The sequence below is a fragment of the Oryzias latipes genome, chromosome 2 (genome assembly GCF_053564925.1).
Source record: "Oryzias latipes strain Hd-rR chromosome 2, Olatipes_Hd-rR_3.1".
Lineage (NCBI taxonomy): Eukaryota > Metazoa > Chordata > Actinopteri > Beloniformes > Adrianichthyidae > Oryzias > Oryzias latipes.
Window position 1 is genome coordinate 36,764,167 of NC_136238.1, and position 26,786 is coordinate 36,790,952.

A 26,786-nucleotide genomic window follows, 5' to 3' on the forward strand; every position below is an offset into this window, starting at 1 on the left:
CAGGATCGGGATGAGTGAGGAAGAAAGGGTGTAGGGGTAGTGGGCACATTGTCATAACTTAAAACACAGAACCCGTCACTCACTGCAGCGTCAGTGTGTGTTTGGCTCCAAATCTGCATATGAGCAGTCTTTCTCACATCTACAGAACATTCAGACCAACCTATGATCACGTTTAACGGATGGAAGACTCAACGCCTGCATGAAGCTGAAACTCGCCACGTATCAACCAGACTAGACCATCAGCAAAACCACCACGCAGCACCAGGAGTCACATTAATGCTGTAACCAACTTCTTGGATCTTTTATTTTGGGAGAGGTGTGCCCCTCCCGAGTTACCCTAGAGACCAGGGGGCGTGGCAAGTTCAGAGAGTATTGTGGATTTTGAGTTGAAGAAGAATAAAGGAGTGGTGAGCAGATTCACTAAATGGCAGACTGAGTGTCCCGAGTTGTTTTTGACTACAGAGTGGCTGATTATTGAACCTTCCCCATCGCTCGGTTACAATGCTAAGAAATGCTAAATCTCTGACTACACATGTGTGCAATATCTTGACTTCTGTGCAATAACACAATATCTACTATGCTGCGCTCACAGCAACTCAACTCATTCCATTCTATTTTGTCCATACATATTTAATATTTAACAGTTTCTGTACATATTGTTCATTTTTTGTTAGAGATGTAAATACAGTTATTCTATTTTATTTTATTTAACTTCATCACTTCAAGGCTGCTGCAATTTCATTGTATCACCATCTACAATGACAATAAAGACTCTGATTCTGATTTATTTCTGGAAGACGCCATTTTTGTCTCTAAATGTTGGATTCAGTCTGAATTCCAGTCCCACTCCCAGCATTCCTGCTCCTCTTTAGCTCCTCCTCTTCCTCCTGATCAAAGTTTGAAGCCCAGAGCCAAAAGTGCGTCTGCAGCTGCTTCTGCTCCAGCAGCCGCTCCCTCTGCTCCTCCTGCCTCTCCTCCTCTGGGAGCTCCTGCATCCTCCTGCGCTCCTCCCTGTCCTCCAGCATCATCAGGAAGCTTTCAAAAGGCTTTCTGGAATGTTCCAAAGCAGAAACCTTCATCATTTGAAGATGGAGGAAGACTCCAACACTGACAGACAGACAGACAGACAGGAAGTCTCCTGGTTTTTCTGCTTCAGAAGGTTTTTGGGAAACTGCAGAGTTTTCTTTGTGGAGCTAAAGAGCTGCTGTCAGTCTGCTTTGGTCCATCAGGAATGAAGGTCAGGACTGAGAGGAACCTGAAGAAAGTGACTCTTCATCATCTGCTGCTGAAGAAGACAGAGGAAGATCCACTGTGAGAGCAGCTGCAGAAAGCTTTCTGCTGTTTTTCTCCTCTGAGAGAGTTTGGAGTTCCCAGCAGTTTGAGTGGAGCTGAAGCAGCAGAGCTGAAACAGACGTTCTTCTGCTCCCATTCAGCATGAACGGACAGATCCACTGAAGGCCGGCCTGAAGCTCTGGCTTCCAACACGTCTGCATGGATCCAAGCGTGTGCAGTGTGTGCTGACATGCTGTTCTCTGAGGAACATGTTGGTGTCTGACTGGATCTGAGGACACAAACAGCTGCTGACATCTGAGAGGGTCAAGCTGCAGAGTGGCTCCTCAAAGCTCACGTCTCTGTGACAAACATGATGCTGCTTCTGTCTGTGCTCCACCACTAAAAGGACTGTCCAGAGTTGGTCCTGATCCGGTTCTGGTCTTTCTGGCTCCAACTTCTCTTTCCTGTCAGGAACCCTTCATGTTCTCTGCCTTCCTCACATTTCTGTCTTCTCTCTGGGCTTGAAGCCCAAAAGGAGCTGAAAGCTGCTGACTTCAGTCTGATCCCATGTTCTGGATCATCCGTGTTCCTGAAACACGCTGCTGGACCCGTGATCAGAGGAACCCAGGAACCGGAGAACTTCCCAGAACATGCAGACACATGTGGAACTGTTCTGATCATCTGTGTGTGTTTTGACAGTGAAGGAGAGCTTTGTCCTTCAAGAACTTCATCTTTGAAAAAACTTTATTGACTCTGACAGAGTTTCAGTTTGAATCCATGTGGTTTTCATTCTTCCATTGAAGTTGTCTCCAGAAACTAAAGATCTGCTGAATCAATGCTCCTCTGAGAACTTTGGAGCTTCTCTCTGCATCTGTTCCACACTTGAATGTGCAGAAGATCAAAGCGCCGGACGCTCTGAGCTTCAGCGTTCCAGTCAGCAGCTGCTGAACCAAAGCCAGCAGCAGGTGAGGATCTGGGCCTCAAAGCAAACGGACAGAAAGATGAATGGAAGAAGGGATGGAGTCCCAGTGTTGAAGACATCAGCTGGAGAAGCTCTGAGGCTCTTTCAGGTGGGCGTGGCAGCGCTGCTGCTTTCCAGCAAACCAAGCAAACTGCAGCATCTGTGATCTGAGAGGCTGTTGGTGAAGAAGAGCATCATCAGCATAGAACTGTGGGCCGTTTGGCTTCAGAAGAACAGCTTCATGATGTGGAAAGAATCTGTGTCCTTCAACAGGTCCAGAAGATCCCAAACATGGAAACTGGAAGCAGTTTGAAGAATATTGTGGACCTGAAGATGCTTTGATCTAAACGCTTTAGACTCGTAAGAGGATTGTCCCACTTGAGTGATGGTCGCCCACAAAAAGCAGTTTTTAATCTCATCTCAGACTTACTTTAATTTCAGGTTACTTTCCTGGAGAAAAAACACTTTTCTTCCTGGTTTCACTGACAGCAAATGTTCCTAAAGATCTGACCCCCTAAAAGCTCCAATAGCAGCTCAGCAGAAACTCTGATCTTTCTTGATGTGGAGGGGCGGAGCCTAAAGAGGAAGCATCTTTCTGCAGGTGGTGCTGCAGCTTTGGACATGTTTTCCAACTCTTTAGCTTCTGCTGTTCATGGAGTCGTGTCCTTCTGTTCTTGGAAAGGAGAAACATGCAGAGAACTTTTCCCATTTCCACTCCCTCCTTTCAGCTGCTGCCCACTGTTCCCCTCTGAATCAGGAGGGAGGAGCTCTCATCTGTTCTGCCCACCCCCATCTAGAAAGACATCAGCACCACCTGAACATTCCAAATCTCTTTTCCAACCCATTTCTACTGAGAAGGAACCAAACACATGAAGATTAGAACAGCTGGAACAGGATGAGGGGGAAGGCTAAAGATTCAAGTCTGTTTGTGAGTCAAAGATAGAATGAAGACAGAAATCAATAGAAAACACAGAGTTGATTCAAAAGAGCATTTATTAGATCCAAACAGGCTGCAGGAATTTTACAGACAGCTTTCAGTTTGAAGCCTTTTGACACTAAGATGCAGTTCTGCAAACAGCCAGCAGGTGTCTCTCTTCTCCCTCCTGCTTCAAAGCAGTTGTTGTTTTTGCAGCAGCTGCATCAAAGTGATTCTCTGCATCCAGAGGCTGTCATTCCTCACTAAGATCCACTCTGTTCATTCATGTCCTCTGGAGAAAACAGGCTTGATGCTCAGAAAGTTTCTACTAGTTTAGACATTCTAGAAAATGAGGAGATTCTACTGGATTTAGATGAAACTTCTTTAAAACTGTAGCTAAAAATGCTGTCAGCATGAAAAAGAACAGAGTTTTACCCACAAAACACCAAAGAAAAAGGAAGTTCATTCAGAAAACTGTGGAAAACATCAATCAAAGCAAAACTCTGAGTCTTTCAAACTGCATGAGTCAATATTTGATCATCAACAGAACAGAGATGATAGAAAAATGATTCAACTGAGAGACTTTTGTTCACTAACTGAGATCAGACGGGATTTCTGCTCCAAAAACTGACTTCTAAGGACTTGAATCCAGACCAGTGAGTCATGTGACCACAGCGTTTGTCCGTGTCTACACTATGAACATTCTGGTCACATGACCATGTTGGAGGTTTCTGAATGAAACTCTGTGTTTGTTTGTCAATGAGAGTTTCTGGAGAACAGAAATCAAGTGTGAAACATCTGGAACCAGAATCTTGTGATCCAGAGTCCTGGTTCTGTCCCTGTTCCAGAGACAGAACCAGGATCCAACGCCTGACTGTGTTTTCCCCTGACCCACACATAGATCTATGTCATCCAGAAATGTTCTGTCTGATCAATGATTCCCTCAATCCTTGATTGGTCCATCCCAAACTCACATCTGTCCATCAAATGTAGATCAAAGAAGAAAGTGATGATCTAGAAAATAATCTGTTTGTCTGCAGGTCTGTTTTGCTCCAGGTCCTGGAGCTGCTGAACATCTGAATCCAACCCATGTTTCAGATCAACACTCCAAGTTAATATGAGAAGAGGAAGTGTAGTTCTCCATCAGTCCACCGGGGGAGCTGCAGCAAAATAACTGTCCACTTGATGCTGAGAGAGACAGTGGAGCTGATCTCAGATCAGTTCCTGCTGCAGCTCTGACACTCATCTCCACTTCCTCTGATTCCTCCATCACTCTGCTCTCCGCCTCCCAGGAACACCGTCCAGTCACAACATCTCTGCAGACCAGCTGCTGCTGCTCCTCTCTGCTCCTCCAGGAGGAACATCAGACTCACCTTTACCTCCACCTGCAGAGAGAAAGTGTAGAGACAGAGATGAAGGAGTGTCTCCTGATCCTGGTCTGTCAGTCAGTGATGCAGCACAGCAGCAGAAAGAGCAGCAGGAGCTTCAGTCCTGTTCAGAGCAGCAGCTTCCTGTCATCTTCACCTGTTGGAGCTTCTGCTGCTCTGATTGGCTGACTGTTGTCCTGAAGCCTGTCATCATTCTCCTCAGAGATTCACTGAGAAGCTGCAGCTTCACAGGAAACTCTGCATCTTTGCTCTAAGACTAACTTTAGGACCAAACATCTGGAAGCAGCTGGACTGACTCCAACCCTCTACTGACCTCAGAGTCTGCAGTTTGGAGTTTGGACTCTTCACCAGATCCTGGAGCTGCTGAACATCTGAAGAATGAAGGTTGTTGTTTCTCAGGTCCAGTTCTGTCAGGTGGAACGGGTTGGACTTCAGAGCTGAGACCAGAGTAGCACAGCTGATCTCTGACAAACTGCAGTCCTCCAACCTGAATCCAGAACAAAGAGTTGAGTTTAAAGACAAAGTTCATGTTTTTCATCCTTCACTTCTTCTAAAGAGTTCAGAGCTGAAGAAGATCAGAAAGTTCGGAAAAAGTCCAAGCCTTGGGTCATAATGATTGTGATCCCGGAAACAAGCGGCTAAAATCTGCTTCCTCCACTGGGTGGCTGGGCACTCCTGTAGAGATAGGGGCGGAGCTTGGTCACACAGGGGAAGCTAAGAGTCAAAGGAAAGGAGACAACTGACATCTGATCTGGAAAGACCTCAGGATTCCCACAGAGGAGCTGGAGGAAACACCTGAGAAGTGGAAAGTCTGGGTAGCTCTCATCTGTTTGCCCAGCTGTTGGAAAAGACAAGTAAAAAAAAAAAAGAAAGTCTGGACATTTTTGGTTAGACTGCTGCCAGATGAGGTGATGAAGATGGATGAGTGGATTAATGGATGGCATTGTTGCTATTACACCCCTTCCTTCTGCTTAAGAGAGCTGGTGATGATCTCCTCTTTGCACACATCATGGTACAGCAGTGTGGGTGTGGCATATTTTCAGACTATTTAGCTTTTTTTCTGACCATTTCGTTTAAACAGTTAGATCAAAGCAGAAAGAGAATAAGTAGGTGATAAGGAAGTGCCTCTGATCTGCAGTTTAGTGTCAACACAACTTTGTCATCATATTGATCTGAACACAACTGAAACATGGAGTCTGACCTCAGAGTCTGCAGTCTGCAGTCTGGACTCTTCAGAAAGCCACACAGATGAAGAACTCCTGAATCCTGGAGCTTCTGGTTCCTGCTCAGGTCCAGTTCTGTCAGATTAGACGGGTTTTTCTTCAGAGCTGAGACGAGAGCTTTACAGGCGATCTCTGACAAACTGCAGTTTCTCAACCTGCAACCAGACAGAAAAGTGTGTTCAGCAGCAGTGATGCAGCTGGAGGTCCAGGAACTTGGTCCATTCAGTCAGGTGGGACCCGCCATGATGACAGGCGGATAACATTTTCAGCTGAATTTTGTGCTAACAAATAGGGATGACCTGTAAATGAAAATACAATATATCTTTTTTTTAATGGAAAAATTAAAACGAAGGTCACCCGTTTTTCTTTTTTTTTTTTTGTAATAAACTTCTACAGCAACACACTCATTACTTATTTAAACAGTTCTTTAATCAACTGGCTTTTGCAGCGTTCGGCACCTGTCGCTGTTTCTTCCCTTTAATGTGGCACACCAGCCCACACCTCTTATGCTGCTTATGTCGAATGACTTGGAGCAAAGTCTGCATTTTGCATTTTTCTAGTCTGGGTCTTTCTAGCCACAGTTCATACTCCCCCTTGAAAAGCCAACTTTTGTTAAAGTTACCTTTCCTTGCATTTCACAATCCATGTCCGATAGCAAGCTGAAAGCGCCATGCGCTGAACTGATGAAAACCTAATTAATAAAGTTAGTAGTGTCTGTGTTGTCGATTGATTACTCAAGTTCTTCTATATCAGACATGGTTGTGTTTTTTCACATACCTGACATGTTTCGACGGACGTCTTCCGTCAGAGTGGTCTCTAATATGAGAAAATGCTTTACAAGAACTTCAACTCCCATCATTCAAAGAGTGACTTTGAACTTCTGACACAATTTAAATTTCAAGTTAAACTATTTTATTTTTTTTATGTTATTTTATCCCAGAACTCCTTTAGGATATTTGGGTCAAACTCAAGGCTCGCGGGCCACATCCAGCCTGGTGTGTGATTATATCTGCCCCTACAAATAAATCAATTTCTATTTTACAGATGAATTTGAATTTATTGTTTTAGAAGATACTTTATCAGGAATTTCTGCATTTCATTTTCCTAGCTCTCTGATTTCTTTGGCTTCTTTTTAATCTAGTGTTTCTCTGTACAAGATGCTCTAGCTCACCAAACATGTGCTGCATTAATCTGCAAACATTTTTACTGCTTGTATTTGGTTGCTCTTTGTGTTAAACCCAATTTCCACAGGAGATTGTAGAAGCGACTTTCCTGTTGAAGCTACATGAGAAGTCGGTGGGTTCAGTTTAATGTCTAACTTTCTTTTGTGTTATAAATATGGAGCAGTCCATTCTGTTGTTTATTTTTATTGACAGAAATATATCAGACGGAGAAAGATGACTTTGTATGAATTCAGATCTATTATCCATGAGCAGAAAGGAGATCGCTAAATAAACCAGAGGTGTAAATAAAACAGTTAATAGTGGTCAACAGAAATAAACAGCCCAAATTCTTCTCTAATCCTCCTTTCAGAATGCAGGGGAGTGGGTGCTAATAAAACCTTTTCCCTGTAGCTAAATAACAAATTAAAAAAGGTGAAACATGAAATAAAGACATGTGGGAAGAATCTTCATGGAGTCTTATGCCAACTTAAAGAATGTGAAAATAAATATTTTACTGCAGGAGTTGTCTGACTGAAATGTTTAAATTAAAGTTTTTGTTGAACAAATTCTATTGTTTATAATTTTTATAAAAGAAAGTAAGAAGAGTTCGTCAAAGTGGTACCATCATGAAACAAACTCTTTGCATTAACAACTGATGGAGCAGCAGCTATGTGTGGTGAAAAAAATGGACTAGTGGGAATAATGTGATTAAAGATGCAGGAGGAGAACTGCACTGGTGAGTAAACAGCAGATCACTGCATCATCCACCAGGGAGCACTATGTGGCAAAATCCTGAAGACGGATAAAAGAATGAGCTCTGGAACACAAACTGTATACTTTAACGGGGCTAAAGGTTTGAATCCCCAGCAGTTTCAGTCCTTTATGCAGGAGACAGATTCAGAGTTCACTGACATTCCTGATTATACAGAGATGTGTTGTGGAGATGTGACGTACAGGAACAAATCAAACCTTTTGAACGCATCATAAACATAAACGGTGGAAATCCAGTGGCGATTGGCTAGGAACCATTTTTTGTTCTCTTTTTCACTCCCTCCCTAAGTTTCACACATTAACATAAACGCTCAAACAAGCTCCTCCTTCTCATTTCAGATCCAAATATCACATGAGCTGTACACACCTGACATATGTGAGTACCTTTGTGTAAAAAGAAAAAAAGGAGCCTCGGAGTCGTAGCAAGTGCAGTCAGCAGCAGCACATGGTAAGGTGGGGGGTCTCAGTCGTCGTTCTATAGTCATGTCATTAATCATTCATCTGCACTTATCATTTTGATCTGAACACAACTGAAACATGGAGTCTGACCTCAGAATCTGCAGTCTGCAGTCTGGACGCTCCAGAAAACCACACAAATGACGAACTCCTGAATCCTGCAGGTTGTTGTTGCTCAGGTCCAGTTTTGTCAGATTAGACGGGTTTTTCTTCAGAGCTGAGACCAGAACTTCACAGCTGATCTTTGACAAACTGCAGTCCTCCAACCTGCAATCAGACAGAAAAGTGTGTTCAGGAGCAGTGATGCAGCTGGAGGTCCAGGAACTTGGTCCATTCAGTCAGGTGGGACCCGCCCTGATGACAGACTGACTGATTATATTTTAAAATTATGAACAGCAAAATTGTGATGACCTGTTAATGAAAATGGGAGTGGGGTGGGGGCATGGGTTTGTTTATCAATTTAAAAAAACAAGTTTGAATCGAAGAATTTTTCAACATCAAAGCTAAGTTGGACAGAACCCTGTTAGGAAACTTTAGTATGGAAAATCCACATCTGTGTTAAAGAGAAATACACAGAGAAATTGGCCCTGAAGATTTATCAAAACAATTTTAATGTGAAAAATAAATTAAAAAACATCAAATGCCAACCTCACCCTCGTATAGGCCGGTTCTTGTAAATATTGTCTGACACATTTTTTCTACTCTTAATTATTACAATTATTAATAATAATTATTAATAATTATTATTTTCTTTTTGATTAAAATAATAATAATAATAATAATTATTATTATTATTAGTCATTTATTTATCTATTTTCGTTCTCCATTTATTTATCTACTTTTTAGGGGGGGGGGGGCGCCCTGGGGGGGGGGGGGGGGGTGCTAGTCCCTTGGGGAAGTCAGGGCATGAATGGTGGGGCTGGACCTCCTGCCCCTTTGGGTTGGCACCGGGCCCCTTCTTTGCTGACTGTCTCTCGGCGCTGGAATGGCTCTGGCCTCTATCTGCGGCTGCCTTGCTGCCTCCTGACTGCCTGGCCGCCCTGGGAGGGGTGGCGCCTAATGCGGTCGGCTGGGGGGCCGGTCGCTCGGGGGAGCCTTGTTCCCCCGGTTGTGCCCATCCGCCTGCTCATCCCTGCTTCCACCCAAACAAATGTTGCACACAGGCACATAGGGCTCCGGGAACTGCTGGCGAGGGCTCACTGGGGGTGTCTCTCTCTGGGGTCGTTACTCGCATATTAGACAACCTGATTCATCTAGGGCCTTGTGGGGATGGTCTGGTGGAGGGGGGTACGGTGAAACATCCATGCTCATCTTTCACTGGTCCGCCCCACAATTTTAACTTCCACTTTAGACACACACACTGCATGTTAGCACCACACACACAGCAAATAAACACCAATCACAGAGGGACCCTGGAGTGGGGGGGCTATACTGCTTGGCAGCGGTGGGGCCCGCCACACTGGAGACCTCCTATTTTACCCCTCATGAACACACGGTTCAATTTGGTGCATGCATGTATCTCAACCCCCACGTGCACACTGCTCCCTGTCTGCTTCATCCCCCTCCTAACATGGTCAGATGTTTTCCGCTCATCTTCCTGACTAATAAGATGGATGAACTGAGGCTGCAAAGGGGGATGAACAACTGCGCGAAGGATGTTTGTGTTCTGCTCCCGGGAGGCGAGCTGGCGGCCAGACAGACAGAGACCCGCTGTGGAAAGCGGAGCCAGCCTGCTCAGGCTTCCTTAACTTTATGATGTTTTTCTATTTTCATCAGTTCAATAATTATAAATCAGGTCCCCTGGTTTTATTTTTCCCTCTCGGGTTAACGCAGGAAAGTAAGCTTTCAAACTCGGTCAGAGAGAGATGGAAAAATCGCTGAAGTGGCCGTCATCAAGGGAGTTGAAGCAGAGACTCTCTCTGGGATGAGCTCATTAACTCAAACACAGAAACATGATCACCATGTAGACCTCTTCAAAATAAATAAACCTGATCTCTCCATGCATTGTAAATGACATTAGTGTTGCCAGATAGAGTCACAGTTTTCCAGCCCAAAAGTCATCTGAAAAGTGCCAGTCCCAGCAAAAAGCCGCCCAACTGGAGGACGGGGGACACGATCATGTTGCATGTAAACAGTACATTCCGATCATGTGTCACTATCGCTCTGGTTTTTGAACCGTATCTGTCAGCACAGCAGTCGGAGTGATAGCTGTGATTTTTGCGGATGGGGGGGGGGGGGGGGGGGGGGTGCTTTGGTATGTGTGCGTTCCGAGGGGGAAGGCTTCCGTCCCTCCGTCCTGCCGTTCTGGGTTTGCGAGCTGCCAGAACCATGCTTTTTTTTTTTTTTTTTTGGGGGGGGGGGGGGGGGGGGGGGTTGCTTTTTAAAGCAGAAATGCCGCTCAGTCCTTAGAAACCGTTCAAACAATCGCGTGGATTTGTGTTTCCACTCGTGTCACGACAAAATAAAGGCTGATGTCATATTTACGTGCAGCCAAAATGCAGATTGCAGCATTTACCGCATGGATTTTGTGTTTTTTGACCTTTGTGCTATCTTAGATTTGATTTTTTTTTATTTGAAATGGTTTATTTCAAGCAATCAAATAGAAGTTATACACAAAAGCAATATAAACATCAGTTATACATTCATACGGTAACTAATCAAACTTAGGATAATTAGACATAATTAATAAATATTGCTTGAAAGGGAGTGGAAGGAAGCGAACTTATATAATTCCACCCCGTTATACTATAACCATTTTATTACATGATTTATCAATATCCGGTTCCTAGATGACCCCACCCTTAGATTGACATGTTCTCCCTATCATGACAAAGGTGGATAAAGATGGAAAGATTTCATGTAATCCATGGACACCAGTGAAGATCACAAATCATTGAAGAAAAAAGGTTCAGAGCACTGTCTAGTGGGTCTAGATGACCCAACTCCCAATGTTAAAGTGCCTAGGATAGCACAAGGGTTACACAAGCCAATGTTGCTAGCGCGTGTTAGCACATTCCTAACCTTGGCCTCTACCAGCTCTGTTCCACCACAAAAAAGCTCTGACCACACGGATTACAAATAAAATAATGAGCGAACAGGTGCTTCATAATAACCATAAAAACAATAAAAGCACGTTTAGAAGATCATCTTGTATATCACCGGGCTGCCAGTTATCAACTGTGTGGCTATTTGTTTACACCGGGACTAATTTCCGCTTCCGGTATTTTCAACACTACTGGGCATGCCCAAATGATTTATTCTGACCGAAAGTGTGACCATGTGAACGTTTGTTCTAATCGGAAAAGGTTTTTCTGGGCCCATTGTAATGGAAGGCACCTAAGGGTGTTGCTATACCCATTGTACAGAGGGTATAAAAAGGAAGTTGATGTGTGGTTGCCATGGTGCTAGCTTCCTGTGAGAAAGCCGGTTAGCTCAGGGAGCAGCGTTAGTTGGCTCAAGGCGAGAGGATCACGGCAGAGGTAGATCCTGTTTTTTCAAGGGTTTAACAGACTGGGCGTGAGGTTTTGCTATGCATCACTGTTGGAATACTGTGCCCTGCTGTCCTGTTTTAGTTTTTTGGTTTTGTGTTTTGTTTGTCCGCTCCTCATGGGGCTCACTCGGCATGACTGACTAATCAAGTGCAGGAGCGGACTACTTCTTTTCTATTTTGTTTGTCATTTTTGCTAAAGTCACTTCCTCTCATTTATACTGGACATTATTTTAAAAGTGCCGTATCTGACCGAGTGTGCTGTGCATCACAGTTTTCTTGCATGTTTAAATTTTTTTATTTTTGGTTTTGCATCGATTGTGATTTTCTTTTTCGCACGTGTGCTGTGGTGTCATCTGTATAATGGTATTGTACTGCAAATAATGATCCTGTGTTAATAAAACTTTGACTCGTGTTACGACAGTTAACAGTTTTTACTCGGTGCAACACCATGTTCACGGTTGAATTTTAATCCGGCCATTGATCTGATCAATATATTTTGCCCATGTAACCGCTGCTAATAACTGTAGCTAGAAGACGATTGGAATGTTATCCTGGAGAATCTGCATGTTTTAAAGCTGCTAAAGACTCAGAAAAAATAACTTCCAGAGAGATTTGATGCAGACTTCTGAAAGATGAACATTTTTGCAATCACTTGATTTCTCTGCTGTTGTTTCTCTGCCTGAAGGAACATCTGTGTATGAAGGACCTTCATGACCAGGACTGCTGCTGAACTAGATCAGATAGTTCATTTGATGGGAGAGGTCATCCAGGTCAGCATGAAGTTTCTCTGCAGAAACTCAAAGATGTTCACCACATATAAGAATGAAGCAGCGCTAAACTTTCCTTTCTCTCTTCATCCTGACTGGAAAAAGCAGATTGAGTAGAAAAACAGCTCAAAAAGTATTTAGTTATCCTCTGAAATCATTTCCTGACATCTCTAAACTGTAGAGGAGCCTTGAAAAATATGAGGATCCACGGGCCCCAAATGTTTGAATGTGGCCCTGCAGAGGAACTGCTGATGGTTCAGCTGTTAGTCTAAGGGTTTCAGCTGGTTCGGCTGTTAGTCTAAGGGTTTTAGCTGGTTCTGTTCTGGAGCTTCTAAAGAAACTGTGTGTGTTTGCACATGTACAAGTCAGTTACAAGTTATTTCATTGTTGATCTGTTATTATGTAAATGAATATGCAGTGTGCTGAGCAATTGCAGAGAATAACATTTAGTGAGGTCCACAGAGTCTGTAGATCCCAAAGTCCCATTTCTGATCCCAGAAATATTTTACAATCTTTGTCAATATCTTAGTTAGCTGATCTAACTGTCTTCCCTTGACCAGGTAGCTCCGCCCCAGCCTTGAACATAAACTACATTATAGGATAGATTTAGTGTCTGTTTAAGCACCAGGACTGAGAACCAGAAACTAACCTAAAGACTATGTGAAATGAAAGACCTGGTTCTGATCCAAGCTTGGTTCTAAATAATCACTAGAACCGGGTTTGTGGGAAAGACCTGTCAGTCTGCTGCAGTTTGACCTCCTCATTTCTCTTCATAAGGAGCTGCTGCTCTGTGGGTCAGAAATCTGCTGCAACTGTTTGTCCATTGAAATCTGCAGTTCTGGGGTTGATTCATGTTTTCTTTCAAAGAACACAGAACATGAACTTCTCCCAGATATACACCTGGATGGACTTAGATTCTCCTTTTTAATTATGGTCCAAAAAGCATGCAAGAAAAAAAGATAATCAGATTAGAAATTACTTGGAATTTAACTGATGTTGTTATTCTTCTTTTGTGCAAAAGTCCTCTGCTATTTCCTCTTTAGTGACAACACTTTCTCCATACAAAATCTGATAAAATAGTAGAATGAAACCTGACCTGAGAGTCTCCAGTTTACAGTCTGGACTCTCCAGTCCAGCAGACAGCAGCTTCACTCCTGAATCCTGCAGGTTGTTGACACTCAGGTCCAGAACTCTGAGTCTGGAGGACTGAGAGCTGAGAACTGAGGACAGAGCTGCACAGCTTCCCTCTGACAGATTACACCATCTCAATCTGAAGAAAACAAAGACATACAGCAGTTATTGAATCTTTCATGTTTCCATCAGATTCATTTGTTCACTGAAGGTGATTTTCCTGAGAGTTCTTACAGAGCTTTGTTGGAGGCTTTGATCACTGGCAGCAGCCTCAGAAGAGCCTCCTCTGAAGCAGAGTATTTCTGCAGGTCAAACTCTTCCAGATCTTCATCTGATGACAGTAAGATGAAGGCCAGAGCAGACCACTGAGCAGGAGACAGTTTCTCTGTGGAGAGACGTCCTGACCTCAGGAACTGTTGGATCTCCTCCACTAGAGAACCATCATTCAGTTCATTCAGACAGTGGAACAGGTTGATGCTTTTCTCTGCAGACAGATCCTCACTGATCTTCTTCTTGATGAACTGGACTGTTTCCTGATTGGTCTGTGAGCTACTTCCTGTCTGAGTCAGCAGACCTCGTAGGAGACTCTGATTGGTCTGCAGTGAAAGACCCAGGAGGAAGCGGAGGAACAAGTCCAGGTGTCCATTTGAACCTCTTCCTGAAGTACTCCTCCTTCTGTGGATCATTGAACCCTCTGACCTCTGTCACCATGTCAACACACTCAGCAGGGATCTGATTGGCTGCTGCAGGTCGTGTGGTTATCCAGAGGCGAGCAGAGGGAAGCAGGTTCCCCCTGATGAGGTTTGTCAGCAGATCAGCCACTGAGGTGGACTTTCTAGGGTCCTTCAGGATCCGAGTCTTGTGGAAGTCCAGAGGAAGTCGACTCTCATCCAGACCATCAAAGATGAAGAGGACCTGGAAGTCTTCAAAGCTGCAGATTCCTGCTTGTTTGGTTTCAGGGAAGAAGTGATGAACAAGTTCCACCAAGCTGAACTTCTCCTCTTTCAGCACATTCAGCTCTCTGAAAGTGAATGGAAATGTGAAGTGGAGGTTCTGGTGGGCTTTGCCTTCAGCCCAGTCCAGAGTGAACTTCTGTGTTAAGACTGTTTTCCCGATGCCAGCCACTCCCTTAGTCATCACGGTTCTGATTGGTTCTGGTCTTCCAGCTGGGAGTTGGAAGAGCTCTTCTTGTCTGATGCTTGTTTCTGCTCCGTCTGCTTTCCTGGATGCTGCTTCAATCTGTCTGACCTCATGTTCTTCATTCAGCTCTCCTCTTCCTCCCTCTGTGATGAAGAGCTCTGTGTAGATCTCATTCAGAAGGGTTGGGTTTCCTGCTTTAGCCATCCCCTCAAACAAACACTGGAACTTCTTCTTCAGACCAGATTGGACTTTATGTTGACAAACTGCAGCAGATCCTGAATGAAGACAACAAACAGTAGATCAACTCTCTGCAGCCCTGAATGATGAGGGTTTGAATCCCTGTGGTTCCATGTGTTCAGACATCAGTAAATCTTCATTTCTCAGCAGCTGAAACCTTCATAGAAATCCTCTTACTGCTCTGCAGTCCATCAGCCAGCTCCTCCTGCTTCATTCTCCTCAGGAAGTTCACTGTGATCTTCATCAGTGACTCTCTGCTGCTCCTCTGCTCTTCATCTTCAGCCTCCAGCTCCTCCTCTTCCTCCCTGTGACTCAGAAGCTTCTGGATCTTCTTCAGCTCCTTCTTGACAAAAGTGACAATGTTGTCCTCCAGCAGCTGCAACAGAATTCCAGATGAATGAGCCAATCAGAGTGAAGTCATGGAGCCAAACATCAGCTCCATGTTGGACACACTGACAGTCCACTGGTGTCCAAAGTGCAGCATGGAGACGACTGTGGACAGAATGATGGGAAAGTAGTTGTTGTTCATGTACAGACCAGAAAGATGGAGTCCAGCTGTGTTTGATGCTGCTGGACAGACGGACCACTGGGAGTCTCTGAGCTCTGCTGGTCCAGTCTGTGGACAATCAGCAACAATCAGATCCTACTGGACCCACTGGTGTCCTGCAAACACTCAGTAGAATCTACTAGATCTATTCTGTGTTTATGGAGAAGCTCCAACACTCACTGCAGCACACATGAAGATAGAAATGTCTGTGAGAAAAAACATTTACAAACAGCTCACCTCTCTGCACCAGAATATGATTTAAAGTTGATGAGACCATCCTTTGACCGGTCACTCCTGAAGGAAACACAGCTGGGTTCAGATCCAGATCCAGTTCTGAGTCTCTGATGGATCCTGATAGAAAACACTTGTTTTATTAGAGCTGGGTTTCTTTCATGATGGTGTTTGATGAGTTCTTTTGGATTTGGATCATCTCAGACCATAAATGCATCATGAATGCTGTTGTTTTCAGAACAGCAATGATTCCAACATTCATTCTGACTCACAGATGAATCAGAGTTACAGAAAACTGGATCATTGATTCTCATTTACACCAGAAGAAAATGAAGAATTAAACGTTTGAGTTTGTTGATGAGACAAATAAAAACTTATATTTACCATTTGTATGGACACCAACCATTATGCATTAATATTTTGTAATTTCTGTGGTTAACGATAAGATTAACTTTATTCAAGACTTTCATTAAAATATTTGACTAAGCTGTTTCTTTTCTAATTCAAACATTTGTTCAAATCAGAACATATTAAAAGATTCATTTCTGTTAAAAGTTTCTCCACCATCTCTGCTCTTAGACTCACAGATCTTCTCTGATCTTCATCAGATTCAGATCAAAGCTCTGTCGGTCTGTTTGGGATTCTGAACTCTCAGTCTTTATTTTTCTTTACCAACTTTCTTTGAGGGTTCCTGAGCTGCAGAGGACACTTGGACTTGCTCTGATTTTATTCTTTGAAACCATTTTGGCGCAGAAGAACAGACATTTTTATTTTTTTAACTTGTCCTGTCCAACAGCTGGGCAAACAGATGAGAGCTGAGGGCCTCTTGTGTTGGACATATTTTACTTTAACACTTTCACATTTTTGAAATTCTTTTGTGTTGGACCAGACGGAAAAGGAAAGAAGGGAAGAAGAGAGAGGGACGTTAGAGAGAGAGGGGGGGGTAGGAGGGTGATTATAAGAGGGGGGAGATGTTAAAACCATGAAGCAGCATAAAGCAACAAGCTACTGATGTTTATCATTACGGCAAGGTTCAGATAGAATACAAATCTCAAAGGGGCGGGGCCTGTCCTCACACACACACTCAAATGTTATAAACACACCTGTTGATTGCAAAAATGAACACATGTCAACATGTACACAATACAGATAATGTTCACACATGCATACTTATAGCTTCAAGCCAACTAGTGTGAGATATTTCATTCAATCACGCAAACTATTAGTGCAACGGTGAGCTAACACCTGTGCTCAGGTGACTATTTATGTTCTTCTAAAATGAATGATGGAATGTAAAAAGGAGGGGGAGGCAGAAGAACAGACATGACACAATGTGGGAGGGGCCAATGGTTCAATCAGAAAAGCTTCAAACTCTTTGAATTTCTGCAGAGCAGTGAAAATTCCTCATTGACCTTCAGACTTTGAGCTTTGGTTGATGAGTGAACCTCAGATCTGGAATGATGTAGAAAATCCCAAAGAACCAGTTTCATTTGGAATTTGGAACTCAGTGACCTGAAGGACTTCCAACCATCAGAGAATGATGACATCATACCTGACATTTTCACACAGGTTGGTAAGGTGAGAGGCTACAATGCAGGAATCCAGGGTTCGATTCCCGGAGGGGGATAAACAATGGTACTGGGTCAATTACCATATCAATGGCGAGCAATGAACATCACCCAGTGAGGGTCCTTAGGCAAGGCCCTTAACGCTACTGCCTCCTGAGCGCAGTTAGGCTGCAGCTCACTGCTCCCCCAGGGGATGGGTCAAAATGCGGAGAAGAATGTCCCCATTGTGGGATCAATTAAGTATCAATTATTATTATTATTATTATTATATTATTATTTTATTATTTCATCATTTTCTGTCAGTCTAACTAGACTTTTTTCTAGAAAAGCTGATTCCAATTCTCCATGTAGAAATGTAGAAATTCTGATAGCAGAAAGTCAAACTAGAACAATGTGATGTTTGGAAAGCATGAAAATCTGAATCCTAGGAGTCTGCAGTGATTCTTCTCATTAGACTGGAGCTGCTGTCAGTCAGAGTCAGCAGTCAACATGTTTTCTTCTCCAACATCTCTGATGGCTCTCAGAGACTCTCAGAAGACTCAACTGAAAAGATCTCATCACACACATGATGCTCCAAGTGAGTCTGATCAGAGAGATCCAGAACTGAACCAGACCTCAAGTCTTTCATCTGAAAACTGTTGATCATCTGAACTAGAATCCTTTAACCCTTGTGCTATCTTTGATAACCCCACCCTTACATTGACGTGTTCTCCCTACCATGACAAAGGTGGATAAAGGTGGAAAGATTTCATGTAATCCATGGACACCAATGAAGATCACAAATCATTGAAGAAAAAAGGTTCAGTGCACTGTCCAGTGGGTCTAGATGACCCAACTCCCAATGTTAAAGTGCCTAGGATAGCACAAGGGTTACCTCTGACAGACACTCACTGTTCCACTGCTGAACGGACGTCCCTGAAGTCTGGATTAAAATCCTTTGAATAATCACTCTTTAAGGACCCCCAGCTGGATCTAGATCCAGATCCAGATCCAGGTTGGTTCCTGTGGAGAATGAAGGTTGCTGGTGTGAGTCCTGAGCTCTGACATGGAGAAGATCATGGACAGTTGGAGATGTTCATCTCACCTCTGAGCTTTGCTCTGGTTGTCATGGTTACCATCTCTGCTTCTAGAGGGAGGGGCTCCCTCCTGTGGCTCCTCCCATTGATCCATGCTGCTGGATTCACTGGATCCACATCAGCTCACACACACCTTCCTCCTTCACCTGCAGAGGAAACCCTCCTCATCATCATCATCTGCTAATCAGGATCAAGTTTCTGCTTTGGAGCTTCATTTTCAATCCTTCATCAAACCTTTGTTTGCTGAAGCAGACAAGTTTTTCTTCTTTCATTCAGATGATTATTCAAATGTTCTGAGAAGTTCTGTCTGCAGCAGCATCAGAACTCTGATCCCTGCAGGACTCTGTGGATCTGAACAAACTTCTCTTTCTGATGTTTTTCTGGACTAAAACTAAACATCTGGATGAGCTCAGTGTTCCCTCAATGACATTTGACCTTTGACCTGTTCTCCTTCATTTCCAGAATCCAGTAGAGCTGCTCTGAAGAAAATGCATGAAATGAGTTGAAATCCAAACGTATTAAAGCAGAATTGAAGCAACATCAGAGCAAAAGCAGCAGAAAATGATCAAAGCTGTTCAGATGTTCTTCCTCACATGAGAGCCTCTCATTTCATCTGATGAAGATAAAACATTTCCTCCATTCAGACATCAAGCTGCACTTCCTATTCTGCCCTGCAGAGGTCAGTGTTTGCAGATCCCAAAAGCCTCCGTCTGTTTGCAGATGATCTTGTGATCTTCACCTCCAGAGGTGAAGATCTTCACTTTGTTTCTTTGTTTGGTTAAAAGATGAAGAAAGAAGCAAAGACAGAAAAACCAACCAGATCCTATGGGATTGAAAAAGCTGAAGTTCAGACGATTGATCCTCCTTTCAACTCCTCCAAATCATTTCATCACTTCCTGATCAAGAACTCCAAACTAATGCTGGATCAATCTGATCTGATCTCAGCCAGGATCATTTAGATTCCAACAAAGAGGCTCCCAGCTGAGTCCTAACATTCAAGAACTTCTTCTGAAAGTCTTTGAAATGCAAACATCCACATTCTTTCCATCCCAGATGTTCGATCAACTCACCCCTCTGACACAAATGCAGCTGTTCTTTCTTTGACTTCTTCCTCTGGATTTTCTGAACAGCTTTGTGTCCCTGAAGTCCAACCGGCCCCAGTTTCAAACCGCTTCTGAATGCAGCCAGGAAGCAGATTCCTGTGGACTTTGGACATGAAGGAAACGGTCTGATCCTGAAGCAGATCATAAAGTTGATTCATCTGTTCTGCAGTCATCAGACGATTGGTTAATGTTTAATCATTGACTGGATTTATGATTTGATTGTTTTCTTCTGTAAAACATCAACAGATTTGGAGTTCTTTCTTTTTCTGCAAACATCACATGATGATGGAAGTCTGAGGAAACTGGATCAGAAAAAAAGACTTTTCAACTGTTTCCATTTCCCATCATTTCTATTTTCTTCTAATTTTCTTTTCTTTGACCCAAAACTCCTCCAACAGGATTCCTGAGGCGTCTATGAAAGTCAGATGTTTGAGAGTTTCTATCAGGGTTTGTGTTTGTGAAAAAGACCTTCAGGATTTAGAATCTGGTTCTGGACTCTACTGTCTGACGAAGGTCTGACAGACAAACCCTGCAGGAAGAAACCAGATGCTCCAAAGTCTGTTTCCATGGCAACAGCAGGTCATCAGTTGGTCGCGCCCACAGCAGACTGAAGAACAGTTTTATCTCCTTTGCACATGTATGTAATAGATTACACTGTAAATGCACTCATCCCTAAATGCAAATATATAGTATTCCTGTACATTTCTAATCAAACAACCTGGAAATCTGGACAGAACTGCTTATAGTAGAACTATCTTGGATATTGTTTTCATATCTAACTCATATTTATTTGCATCTTGAACTTCTATTCATGACATGTTTCTATCCTGCACTTTACTGCTTGTTGTACTTTGGTTAAACACAAACTGCATTTGGTTTCCTTGTATCTGTTTATGTGTAAGGACAATAAGATGAATCTAATCTAATCTCTGTTAGAGCAGAACAGAGTTGTTCAGAGGTCAAAGGTCAGCTGCTGCACCTTTCTGTGACTGCAGTCCTTCACCTGCTGACACGCTCACAGGACACCTGAGCATTAGATCCGCCCCCTAGCAGAGTCTGTGTGGGAGCTTCACTCTGCACAGGAGCAGAACCCTCAGCTGCTCCTCTTCCTCTCTGCTGCTCCTTCAGGGGCAGGAGGAGGCGTCACCTCCAGACAGCTGGGATCCTCTGAGGATTGGGTTCTGTTAGCAGGTTAGTAGCTGCACTGCGGTGCTGCGTGGTACCTGGACTACCGTGTCAACTTCACCTGGGGGGTATTCCAGAAAGCAGGTTATGCTAGCTCCCACGATAAGTTTGAGGCTAAGGAAGATGATAACCTCAGCTTTTGATTCCAGAAATGGAGGTATGTTTCAGGGTAGGTCAAGTTACCATGGCAACTCATGCTCTGAACATAACCTGGTCCGGAGCAGGTTTAGTTGAAGCTTAGTTTGTTTACAGAGAGGTGAAGCAGCATGGCGTGTCCATTGGAAGAGGATTTAGTGGATGAAGAAGCTCAGATAATACTTTTTCCAACATGAAAGGATGATAAGACTATGTATGGATGTTGGAAAAATAAACTTTTTTACTTTGATCTAACTTAATTATTTGCTTCAGTTAAGATCATTTTTTTGTTAGGTCACCTTAAAAATAACACGTAGTTTTCAGACAATTATTTTGCTTTCATTCAAATTAATTCAATTAAGTAGGTGTAACTTTGGTGCTGCAGTTAGATTGGCACCGCAAGGGATTCTGGGATATAATTCCCTTTGCCTGTCTGGACGGATTTGGGTTTAAGTGTGGGTTTTTTACAAAATGTGTTTAGTTGTATAGCTGTTTTACTGTGTTTTGCCATGTTTTGCCGAGTTATTTTGTCCTACCATAATTATGTCTCTGCACCATGAGTGAGAGTAAGGGAGAGGATGATGAGTTTATGTACCACCCCTACCACCTAAACTGTTATGACAGTGATGGAATATTCTGTGATGAATTTTTGCACTCCGTGCATTTTTTCCCGTCCGTTTTATTGTTATAAAAATGAGCATATCTGCCGGTTCAAACTTAGACATATGAAAGTTCAAGAAATATAAGTAATTAAGATGGAAAAAAGATTAATGGAGTAATGTGACATTTAGTTAGATTAATACGTAAATTTGAGTTGTATAAACAATTATTGAGTTTTATAGACGGTCGAATAAATAATAAATTTAACTAAATTATTTGTTACTAATAAAAGAAATTTATTTAAGTTAATATATATTTATATATATGCGTCACAAGGAAAATGGAAACAAGATCAGAAATTTTGTTATTTTTCTCGAAGCAGAAACTCTTTTTTTTTATGATGCAGCCGTATTACTTTTTTTATGGATTTATAATCTTTATCCGCCGTCTTTAAAATCTCAGACTCCGTCTCACTTCCGTCTCAAGTGTCCCGCTTTCTTTTTTTTTTTCCCCACGCGTTTCCATGGTGACTCGGGAATTCGGCGATCCATTGAGAATGTCTTTATGTACTTGCTGTGCACGAGCATTAACCCAGGGTTACCAAGTCGAGCGTAATTACGCCAACTCATATCCGGTCTCTTGGAACCGACATACCCCGAGTAAGTAAGTTCAGGCGGATTTCAGCCAGAGTTCAGGCTTAAAGTCAGGCTAGTTTAAACATGCTTCCTGGAATACCCCCCTGGATAAATTCCTCCAGAATCAAAGAAGTCACAGCAAACAATTCCTGTTTTTTCTGACTTCACTCTCAGTAAACACGCAGCTGGGATTAATGTGGATTAATTTAACACACCGTGACAAGAAAACAAAACAGGAAATAACACAAACTAATTTCAAAATAAAATACACAAAAGAAAAACAAATGCAAAATAAAACAGAAATTAAGATCACATTCCAAAGTGTCCTAAACCAAAATCACTGAGCACATCTCAATGTTCCACAAACAGTCATTTTCCACAGTGGACCGTCACCACACACTTTACAAGACAGTTTTTCACAACTTTTCTGACAACAAATCCTGAAATTGTTCCATTCAAGGAAACATTGACTAATATTTGTATTGATGCTGTTTCCAATCTGTGTTTTCAAACCTGCATCCAGAATTAGCTCATATTTATTGATTCACTTTCTTTGGAAGTTTGGCTTCTCTGATGAACCACCAGAGGGCGACAGAGAGCTGTTGATATTATTAACACAACAGTCAAATAAATCAACATTTAGCACAAAGTGAACAAACTTAGGTCACGTGCTAACGTTCTGATTCTGTTGGAAAAGCCTTTTGTTTTGATTTCTTCAGAATTTTGGCTCAAAAAGACCAATGACAAATGAAACTCCAATAAAGTTGCTTTATAATGAGGAAATGAAATGTTATTTTTATTGAATTATCAAATGGAGACTCAGCTTCAGGTGATAAAAAAGGTTGGTGCTATTTCCAGTTTTAGAAAGAACATGCCTTCTGCACAGTTTGCAGTGAACGTTACTCATTTATGTCAGTTTTTAATGAATGGAAATACCTCCACACAGGAGACAACAGTTAATATATGACAACATATTAACACTATTTTACTTTATGAACATTTCTTTGATTTATTTAAAGAAAATAGCCTCCAAGTAATTTCTTGGTGTGAACACGTCTTTCTTGTCGTCTAACTGTAAACTCCAATTCAAACATGCTGACAAAACAAGGACAGATTTCCTAGAGATTTCCTAATTCTGCTTCCATGTGATCACATGAAAACAGTCCAATGTTTTGGATTCTTCTTCTTCTATATCATTGACATTAAAGCTGCAGCTCTGTCACCAGGAAACAACATGTGACAGGTCCCAGTTTTTGGTGGAACACCGTCTCTGTGATGCTACAGACGCTGCTAAAACACAGTGGATTTCATTCTGTTCTATGTAGAAAAGACTGTTTGATTCATGTCTGATGAATTCATCTTGGAGTATTTATCCTCCACGTCTAGAAGTCCGCTCCGTGAAAATCCTGTCCGACTTTAAAGCGGTCCGTGTTTCCATGGTGACAGAGGGAACTGCTGGTTAGCATCTTTCTAACTTGACTGAACTGAGGGTTGGGGCTTCCAGCACAGAACCAACCTGAGAGCAAATGAACATTCAAATCCTCCACAAGCTAAACCCCATCAGCGTTGGATTGCTGCTGACAGACAGACTTCATTGATGGCATCTTCCGTTCTGGACCTGACGTTTAGCACACCATAGCTGGATTCCAGAGCGCTTTATCAAAGCGCCTTAAGCCCGTTTGGACTCTGGCGCTCCACGCGCTGATGAATAGTGGCGTTTGGAGGAAGTGCGGCTGCGCAGTCCGTCACTGAACACCGTCACTGCCTGGACCTCTTTCTGGGTCCTAGTGCCCTAAAGGTTACAGCTCCTGGTTCCACAAGAAAAAAGTCCATTCTAGAGGCCACTCTGACGTCATCATCATCATCAAAGACAGCGTTACCTAGCAACCATACCAAGACCATAGCAGCTATAGAGGGAAACACAACAAACCATCAACGGCGGTTAAAGCAGTCAGACGTTTGTTCTGCAGCTCAGCAAAAATCTCTGCTTTAGGTTTTGGGGAGAAAAACAAAGGAAAACACACGGAGAAGGATTCTGCAAAGGAAATCCCAAGTTCTATTGGTAAGTCAGCGTCCTGGAAACATGCTTTGTTGGTTCTGAAGTGGCATGAATGCAGACTTAGATTGGTTTGTTTCCGTGGATTCTTCAGATGGATTCAAGCTGTAAATGTTGTCAGCATAAAGCAAGTTTGGACTAAACTAAAGCAGAAAGTGGCTTTGAAGATGGTCAGGAGAAATGAGGGCTTTTTTCAGGAATTCTTGGAAGAGGAGGACTTCTCCAAACAACCACAACCTTAGAGGAAGTTTTCTGAGCATTCATAGAATGCTTTTCCAATGACTCATCATTTTCCACAAGAAGCTAATGAGTTTTTCCAAATGCATGCTGGATATTCTTAGTTCTAGCTTGGAAAGCACTTTGTGGGATTTCCCTGGAAAACCTGCTTTATCAAACATTTTTGTGTCCTTTTCTTCTTCTAAGTTCCAGCCTGGTAAGTGTGCAGGTCGCCATGGCAACCACTGTCCAGGGGCCTCATTTATAAAACTTTGCGTAGGATTTGCGTCAGAAGTGGCGTACGGATGAAACATAGGACGTGCGTACGCACAGAAATATTCGGAGTTATAAAACCGTGCGCACGCACATCCTACGCATCTTTCTCTTAATAAATCACAACCAATTCTAAATGCTGCGCAGCTTTTGCGGCCTCATGACACGCCCATATTTGCCCATAAATAGTCCGTGAAACGCCCACAAATGAATATTCATTGATTGCGAAACCATGGCACACACCGAGAGAAAATCAAAAAAACGTAACTTCACTCAATGTGAAGTAGAAGTTATCGTTGGCGAGGTGGAAAAGAGGAGAATAATGTTGTTTGGAGGGCACAGTGTGGGCATTACTAATGCAAAAAGGCACGTGAGTGGCAGACGGCGGCAGACGCTGTAAATGCTGTAGCCTCACAACCTCGGACCGTGGCCGAAATAAAAAAGAAAAGGTCGGACATCAAAGTCAAGGCAAAAAAACGTCTAGCGCTGACCCCCCCCCCACACACACACACCCGTGTCTGCCACGGGTGTGGGGGGGGGGGGGGGACACCGGAGCTGACCCCTCCTGATGAGAGACTGGCGGCAATAATTGGGGAATCCCTTTTAAGTGGAGTGGAGACTGAGGCGCAGGGGGACACCGACGCGCCAGATGCACCGGGTGACACCCCCCCAAAAGCCCGCAGAGGAAGTCGGAACCGGCTCATAAGCCACTCGTCCTCGTTTGCCAACAAGTCTTCTTGCTGTCTAAAGATGCGTTCACTCCGAATTCTTCCATTTGCCACATCTTCTAATAACGCAAGATCAGCCATTGTGCGTCATTACGCATTGTGATGGGGCATTTGATTTCCATCCATTTAATTACATCTGACAAGCTGCAGATGTCGGTAATAATCGACGTGGAAATGGGAAATTGATCAGCGCAAATGTAATTTCTTGTAACTTTCTGAATGGTCGAGACATACGCCATACATTGTTTCATTAAAAATAAAACAGACTAAAGGCATATGCATGAATACCATAATTCCATAGCTTATGAAGAAATGTTTTACTATGTAAACAACTTTCCCTAGTGGACAATTAATGCATCTCTCTCTATCTATCCATCTATCTGTCTGCACCTATATCTGCTCCACCAGACGGACACACTGACGAGAATATCAGTTTTGTACATTATTTCGTTCTGTTAACTATATTATTTATGGGGATGAATTGCACAACATGCCAATATTGCAGAACATATTTCACGTTTCTTTTTGCAAATAAGTGTTCATTTGAATTTCTGTTGTAATTTTCGTTTGATTTTTTTGTTTGTTTCACTGCTGATCGATCAAACGGGTGTTCGTGTGGGCTGTTAATTGTAAGACTTGCTTTGTGAAGTCTTCATGTTATTTCTGAGAGGCAGTATTGTCATTTTCACTTTCACGTGTTTCTTCCATCTGCCGACGGTGTCGCCGTTTCTCATTTCACCCGTTTTTGTGCGTACGCCTGGGTCAGAGCTTGCGTGGAGGACCGCACATTTTCCCGTCAAGTTTGCTTTTTATAAATCTCAACTATTGCGTAGAGAGTGGCGTACGCCTTCTTTTGTGCGTACGCAACGTTTATAAATGAGGCCCCAGGTCAAAGGGAGGACCACGGCCATCCAGTCTCCAGGCTTTTGGATTGATTTGGATTTGATAAACATTTGTTTCCCACATTTTAATAGTAGAATTCAACACGGGACATATAGTGGATTGTAAGAATAGGAACAAAAACAGCAACAACAAAATAATCCTCCTCCCCTTAAAACATGCATTTGACTCTGAACAAGTCTAAACCAAATCCAAGCAAAGACCAGCGCTGGGGCTCCTGCTAGTTTCTTTTAGAAGAACTGCCTCTTCAAAACATAGAATGTTCAACAACTAGAGCTAAAAATGTCTGTTGGTAGATTTCTGGATGTTGGCCGTATCCCAGCGAGCAAGGCCAAGTCAGCCCCATATGGTTTCAAAGTGGACAGAAAATGTTTTTAGGAGTTTCTAGAATGTTCAACAACTAGAGCTAAATGAAACTAGTGCATGAAATGACAAAGAACTTCCTGTTTGAAAGGAAGATCATGATGGCTTCCACCTGTCTCTTTGCTTTTCCTTTCTTTTTTGGGTTTCTCCTCTTTGGGAGGTTACACAAAACTGCACTTTAACCCAGAAGGAAACAACAACCGCTCCACAATCCCTGAATCCCCTACAGCCTTTATCCAAACATTTACATTGACC

At 42.9% G+C, this 26,786-nt stretch overlaps 2 protein-coding genes across 13 annotated transcripts in view; both read right to left on the reverse strand.

Annotated features, from left to right (window-relative positions):
* Positions 1–3,208: 3,208 nt before the first annotated feature.
* The window catches only part of LOC144981371 (NACHT, LRR and PYD domains-containing protein 12-like), an 83,989-nt gene continuing 60,411 nt past the window's right edge, over positions 3,209–26,786 (reverse strand). For 8 of the 9 annotated variants that reach the window (XM_078934354.1, XM_078934367.1, XM_078934337.1 and 5 more), the window contains 4 exons: positions 8,244–8,417; positions 5,739–5,915; positions 4,851–5,024; positions 3,209–4,534 (listed from right to left, as the gene is read on the reverse strand). In XM_078934354.1, coding sequence (XP_078790480.1) covers positions 4,525–4,534; positions 4,851–5,024; positions 5,739–5,915; positions 8,244–8,417 — 535 coding nt within the window. In that variant the 3' untranslated portion in view covers positions 3,209–4,524. The remainder of the gene's footprint in view (positions 4,535–4,850; positions 5,025–5,738; positions 5,916–8,243; positions 8,418–26,786) is intronic. The other variant, XM_078934363.1, reaches the window with a different exon arrangement.
* On the reverse strand, positions 13,934–19,572 carry LOC144987754 (NLR family CARD domain-containing protein 3-like). 4 transcript variants are annotated; one of them, XM_078937086.1, is made up of 9 exons: positions 19,408–19,572; positions 18,931–19,105; positions 18,572–18,816; positions 18,346–18,483; positions 18,153–18,263; positions 15,700–15,813; positions 15,453–15,531; positions 15,093–15,291; positions 13,934–14,953 (listed from the first exon to the last, which is right to left on the reverse strand). In XM_078937086.1, exons 4-9 carry the CDS (start codon positions 18,429–18,431, stop codon positions 14,088–14,090), a joined length of 1,455 nt encoding a protein of 484 aa, XP_078793212.1. In that variant the 5' UTR covers positions 18,432–18,483; positions 18,572–18,816; positions 18,931–19,105; positions 19,408–19,572; the 3' UTR covers positions 13,934–14,087. The 4 variants fall into 4 exon arrangements, with proteins under 4 accessions (XP_078793212.1, XP_078793214.1, XP_078793219.1 ...); XM_078937088.1 differs by lacking the exons at positions 18,572–18,816; positions 18,931–19,105; XM_078937093.1 differs by lacking the exons at positions 18,346–18,483; positions 18,572–18,816; positions 18,931–19,105; positions 19,408–19,572 and having other exon boundaries at positions 15,693–15,813; positions 18,136–18,268.

Excerpts from the sequence above, each read along its gene's own strand:
- LOC144987754 (XM_078937088.1), bottom strand. The coding sequence starts at position 18,431 with ATGGATCAATGGGAGGAGCCACAGGAGGGAGCCCCTCCCTCTAGAAGC. Across the intron at positions 15,532-15,699 it reads TCATATTCTGGTGCAGAGAG|ACTGGACCAGCAGAGCTCAG; the intron begins GTGAGCTGTTTG and ends GATTGTCCACAG. Across the intron at positions 15,292-15,452 it reads AGCTGGACTCCATCTTTCTG|CTGCTGGAGGACAACATTGT; the intron begins GTCTGTACATGA and ends ATTCTGTTGCAG.